Here is a 5,926-nt window from a genome sequence, read left to right as displayed (position 1 = left end):
TCCTGGCAATTGAAAGGGTTAAACTGCAGGCTTATTATTAATTTTTATTATTTTTAAGACTAATTGTGCTGTAAATACTGTGAATTATTCAGTATGTACTATGAAAATAGTATGTAAGTTATAGGGTTATGACGATGAGGTATTGAAATGCAGCTCATTTAGAGTTCAAGGGGTTATTATCATGAACTGTAAGAGTGTAATTAAGCCTGAGAATGAGCATATACACAGTTGTATGCAAAAGTTTGGGCATCCCAGGTCAAATGACATGTATTATTGATTTTCTAAGTGAAAATAAGTAACACATACTCTACAGAGAACACACTCCTGCACATTTTAATACACAAATACTGTTTATTTGCAGAATTTAACAGATCGGAAAAAGATAATGAAACATTAAATGTGACCTGTGCAAAAGTCATCTTTTATTTTTTATGGTTTCCTTTTTTTAGTATGTAAAACTTAGCAAATAAATAGAAATTGTGCACTTTGCAGAACAGTGGCATATTTAGGTTTATTCCCTGTGGAGTTAATTTTGAGCATGAAACAATGAGAAATGACAACAGTCGGAAGATTAAGTGTACAGAATCCACTTTTATTTAGGTTTTGCGGTGGCATGGTCAATTACATTTCACAAATCGTTTTGCGCCATTCGGCCTTTGAGACATAGAGAGTACAGCACACTGTGGCAACAGCTGTTCCAAAGGTCTCCGCTTAGTCCTTCACATCCGGGAAGCAAAGCTGGAGAACTCAGGAGCTGATCATACAGCTGCTCTATCCTCAAGAACATTGCTGAGCTTTTGTTACACCGTGAGTGCGTTTCAAAAAATGCAGCAAACTGTTGGCAGTGCTGAGCGGAGTGACCATGGTTCAAACAATTTGCTTCATTTTTTGAGTTTTCCTAACACTGAGCAACAGACATTGGTCAGGCGGGCAGTGAAAGAAGGTGAGCTCCTTGCTATGTCTCTTTCTTTAGTTGTTGGAGAAGCATTTCATAGAACAAAGAGCAGAAGCCTAAGAGAACACCTGATCATACACTCTGTAGACCTAGAGCATCCACTGAGCTCATGGTGTGTTGAGTAGCTCTGCTCTGTGCTGAACACATGTAAACATATTTGATACACGTCAGCAGATACTCTAGGAATACATTCAGTGTGGTGCAAAGATGAAGAAGAGAAGGGAGGCTGAGAAATTCTTAGATGCTGAGATGCGTTTGGGCAGTTTCTGAATGGAAGTTATTCAGTAGAGGATGGAGCTGAGAGTTGGGTGAGGGGGTTTGGAAGGACTTTGTGTGTTTAGAAGCGACGTTGTGATACTGTGGAGGAACGGGAGATGGAGATTCCACTTCCACCTCCACCCACGCTGAGGCCGGAGCCGCCGCCATAGCCGCCGCCATAGCCTCCAATAGTGCCACCACCCACGCCAAAGCCAGATCCACCACCCAGGCCAAAGCCAGATCCACCACCCAGGCCAAATCCAGCTCCACCAGCTCCACCACCAGCTCCACCACCATAGCCGAAACCACCACCGAATCCAGAACCTGCAAAACAACATAGAAAAATATATTTAGTCGTCTGTGCTTTCAATCTGTTTGGTCATTAAACAAAGAAGAGTAATAATGCATATATAACTTACCACCACCACCACCACTGGAGCTCTCCTGAATGTGGATGGTTGCGCTTCCACCACCAGAGGCGATCCTGTGGATGGATTCACACGGTTAAGGTTCAGTTAAGAGCCAAAAATTAACCTACAAATAAGCTTTTTGTTGAAAATAGACTGACCTGGTCTCCTCTCCTTCCAGGAGTTTCCTGTAGGTGGCGATCTCAATATCCAGGGCCAGTTTGACGTTCATGAGCTCCTGGTACTCGCGCACTTGCCGTGCCATGTCCTGCTTGGCTCTCTGCAGGGCCTCCTCCAGTTCCCTAATGCGGAGTTTGGCATCCTTCACTGCCAGCTCTCCTCGCTCCTCTGCCTCTGCAATCTGAGCCTCCAGGTTGGCTCGCTAGGAAAATGAAAGACACAGAAAACTCAATCTGAAGTTTCTGCACCCGACTGCGATCTCATTCACTGACATGTATGTTGGAAAACTAGCATAACTGCTCACCTGTCCCTTGACAGCCTCAATTTCATTCTGCAGTCGGCTGATCATGCGGTTGAGCTCTGCAATCTCAGCCTTGGTGTTGCGAAGGTCGTCTCCATATTGGCCAGCAGATGTCTGCATCTCCTCAAACTGGTAAACAGGATGAAGACAAATACAATCCCTTGTAAGTCAGTGGTTCTTAACAAATGTACATGCTATTTTTCCCAACGTCAAAAAGGGCTGGTTTTTACCTTCTGCTTGTACCATGACTCGGCCTCAGCACGGCTGCGGTTGGCAATGTCCTCATATTGAGCGCGGACCTCTGCCACAATGGAGTCCATGTCCAGGTTGCGGCTGTTGTCCATCTCCACAATGACTGATGTGTCCTTGATTTGTCCCTGGAGTTCACGCAGCTCCTGAAAAGTAAGGCACAGTAAAACAGTATGAAGCTCTGTATGACATGCAACTTCGCCCTGATAAAAGAAACCACATCACAGAGAAAATGTAATTGGATTAGGTTCCCACCTCCTCATAGATGGCCCTGAGGAAGTTGATCTCATCCTGAAGGGCGTCAACTTTAGCCTCAAGCTCAATCTTGCCCATGTAGGCCCCATCGACATCCTGTAGGAAGATTATTATGGTTTAACATGTGAACAACTCTACAGATATTCTAAGATGTATGAGAAACACACTGTTTGGAGAGAAGAGAGTCAAAGCTCTTACCTTCTTCAGCAGGACGAATTCATTCTCCACAGCGGCGCGCTTGTTGATTTCATCCTCATATCTGCAAATTCATAAACATTTTAAAAGTGTGGCTCATGGAGTGATGCAAGTTGTGGAAAGTGACATAATAAGTGACTCACTTGTTCTTGAAGTCCTCCACCAGACCCTGCATGTTCTTCAGCTCTCCCTCCAGCTTGATCTTCTCATTTCCAAGACCATCCAGCTGTCTGCGCAGGTTGGCAATGTAGGCCTCGAACATGGCGTCGATGTTGGAACGGGTGGTGGTCTGTTCCTGAAGGAGGCTCCATTTGGTCTCGAGCATCTTGTTCTGTTGCTCCAGGAAACGTACCTACAGGAGGGATAAACAGGTAGAATCATGTTAAAAATGAATGAAATCCTTTAGGAAGTGTAGCCAAATGAGTTCTTAAAATCAGTTCCTCTCTATAAAAGGAGGAGTCACACCTTTATTAAGATGTGAGATAAATATCAAGGTGTATTCCCAGTACATGTTGATACTTGCTTTAAAATAACTATAATCAATCCATCATCTGGGAGATTTATTAGCATTAGTGCCATCTGTCTGTTGGGTCTTGCTGGAAGTGAAGAGTAATTGTTGCCCAGAGGCAGAGGCAGTCCACTGGAAGGTGTACTAAAAGTCTTATTAGCACACTCCCCTTCTGAGGTCATGAAACACTGCCCTCATATGCCTCTGCAACATGTTCCAGCTATGTCTATGCTTTGGTGTGGGCTCCCAGCACATTCTTTGCCATCAAATTAGTTTGGCAAAACCCCTCAAAGAATATTGGCAGCCTTGTTGGCAGGCCTGAACAGGCCTGATGAGACACTCCTTGCCCCCTGGGCACAGGGATGGAGTCACTCCCAGATTGATTCCTGCTATGCAATTTCAGTGGTACTGGGTGTGCATAACTGCAGAAACTGAATCTTTGAACTCTGCGAAGTTGGAATAATGCATGTTTCTTCTTAAGTGGCTTTTATCCTTCTATAAACAAAGCTTTGCCCGTCTGTTGCATTGAATGCAATTGTATGAAAATTGATCTTGCCAGGACTGTTGAAAGGGATGAAAAGGATGCAGCACCAAATCGTGAAAAGCTGACAAAGCATTTAATAGATAGGGTGTGGTTGGAAGTCTAATTCTCCCAAGAGGAAACAACACCCTAGTATTGATCATGCACAATTGTTTGTTAGCTGCATGACCCATATGCGCCTGTGCCCCTCCCTCTCAGAGAAACTTTCAACATTTTAGAGAGTTTCACCATCATTACATCTCTTTACCTGCTATACTGCACCCTTGCAAACACATAGAGCTGCCATGGGAATAGATGGCTAACTTGATCCATGCCCTTATTTGGAAAGAAATGACTCGCTGTCATTGGATCTGCCTAGGCTAAGGTTTCCAAACTCAAACCCCACTATGGACTGTTGCTGTCAAAGAAAACCACTCAAGCGGTGTTTAGGCCTTCATCAGCAAGACATCTATGCACTTTGACCCTGCAAGGCTAAATAATATAGTGGTGCACTGTGCCAATGAAGGCTTGATTTGTTTTTAAAACCTAAGAGTATTTAAATGCACCATCACCAGGATTTCTGCATGCAGGCTAATGGCTGTGAAATATTTAATGACCATTGGCCCTCCTCAGGTGAAAGCTCTGACAGTCGTTTGGAAATGTGTGAATGAACAAGCCCAAGGCCCTATAGCAGGGGCGTCCAGCTCTGGCCTTGGAGGCCTTAGTGTAGCACAGTTTACTGATTTCCCTGCTCAAACACACCTGCCTTCAAGTCATCATACAGTTACCAGGTTTAGTACGTGTGTTTGAGCAGGGAAATCACCAAGCTGTGTTGGACTCATCCAGGACTTGAACTGGACACCGTTGCATTATAAACATTCAAATATATTTCAATAGAATAGACATTTTTGCATGTGTTAATAAAGTTACAAATACATTAATGAACTATCTATCCTGCAAGGCAGGAGAGGAAAACCCACCTTGTCGATGAAGGAAGCGAAGCGGTTGTTGAGAGTCTTAATCTGCTCTTTCTCTTGTGTGCGGACAACCTGGATGTTGGGGTCGATCTCGAGATTGAGAGGCTGAAGGAGGCTGGAGTTGACAGTAACAGCTGTGATGGGGGGTGGCACAAAACCAGCACCACCAAACCCAGCGCCACTGCCAAACCCACCTCCACTGCCAAAGCCTCCAGCTCCAAAGCCACCTCCAAAACCTCCGCTGCCAAAGCCTCCACCTCCACTAAGACCTAGAGCCAAACCTCCACCAGCGCCTGCTCCCAGAGCCGAGCCTCCTCCAATGCTTCCGCCCATGCTGCTCAGGCTGTAGCTGAAAGAGCCACCCCCGCCGGCACCACCAAAGCCAAAGCCAGAGCGGCGGACACTACCAGAGCTGATCCTTGAGCCCGAGGGCACAGCGAAGGCTGAGCGGCTTGAGAAGTTCTGTCTGATGCTGCCGCCACCGCCACCACCTCCCAGGCCACTTTTGCTACCACTGATGCTGATGGTGCGGACACTCATGGTTGTCTTCGAGGGGAGGGCGCGGACAGAGAGAGAGCAGAGAGGACTGGAGCAGGAGAGCTCACTAAGAGGAGACTGAAATCCCTCTGAGTGCCTTCTCTGTGGAGCAGGACGGCTTTTAAAGACCTCGAAAAAGAGGGAGGGAGTCGCCCGGCCCTCCCTCATTCAGCCTCAGGCGCGTCCTCCCCCTACACCTCACCTGAGCAGGCACCGCCCTTCATGTCGGACAGGTAGGGTAAGAGAAGTTCTGTAAGTGGAGATGGCTTCAATACAAGCCTGCTGCACACCAGAGAAAGTCAGAGGGAAGGAGAAGGTCAATCAAATTCTCATGCAAATGAGACTCTCTTCCAGTGCAAAATTCGCAGCTAGTTTCTGTGCAAGAGTAGCCCACATTCCCCTGCAATCGATACACTCGGTATCAGTTTCACAACTGTTAAGGTATACAGTGTGAGGTGCATTGACATGTATATTTCATGAGGCTGAGACATGCTGAGCTCGCTGTTCACTTTGGGCAACAGGCTGGAAGCAGGCATTTTGAATAGGGTAATATTTGATGAATGGCTTTGACGCAGTCGCACTGC

The 5,926-nt window shown here is 46.1% G+C and overlaps 1 protein-coding gene across 1 annotated transcript; it reads right to left on the bottom strand.

The window, feature by feature from the left end:
- Positions 1–571: 571 nt before the first annotated feature.
- krt5 (keratin 5) lies at positions 572–5,525 on the bottom strand. The gene is made up of 9 exons (XM_036590728.1): positions 4,809–5,525; positions 2,944–3,152; positions 2,804–2,864; positions 2,606–2,701; positions 2,332–2,496; positions 2,105–2,230; positions 1,782–2,002; positions 1,633–1,697; positions 572–1,537 (listed from the first exon to the last, which is right to left on the bottom strand). Exons 1-9 carry the CDS (start codon positions 5,508–5,510, stop codon positions 1,293–1,295), a joined length of 1,890 nt encoding a protein of 629 aa, XP_036446621.1. The 5' UTR covers positions 5,511–5,525; the 3' UTR covers positions 572–1,292.
- Between the last annotated feature and the right edge of the window lie 401 nt (positions 5,526–5,926).

This window comes from Colossoma macropomum, unplaced genomic scaffold (genome assembly GCF_904425465.1).
Source record: "Colossoma macropomum unplaced genomic scaffold, Colossoma_macropomum, whole genome shotgun sequence".
In the NCBI taxonomy this organism is placed as follows: domain Eukaryota; kingdom Metazoa; phylum Chordata; class Actinopteri; order Characiformes; family Serrasalmidae; genus Colossoma; species Colossoma macropomum.
The sequence above is the reverse complement of the archived record's forward strand: the minus strand, read 5'-3'. Positions and strand labels throughout refer to the sequence as shown.

Coding starts and splice junctions, on each gene's coding strand:
- krt5 (XM_036590728.1), bottom strand. CDS start 5,510: ATGAGGGAGGGCCGGGCGACTCCCTCCCTCTTTTTCGAGGTCTTTAAA. Junction 2,497..2,605: donor TCAGGGCCATCTATGAGGAG/GTGGGAACCTAA, acceptor CTTACTTTTCAG/GAGCTGCGTGAACTCCAGGG. Junction 1,538..1,632: donor CTCCAGTGGTGGTGGTGGTG/GTAAGTTATATA, acceptor GTTGTTTTGCAG/GTTCTGGATTCGGTGGTGGT.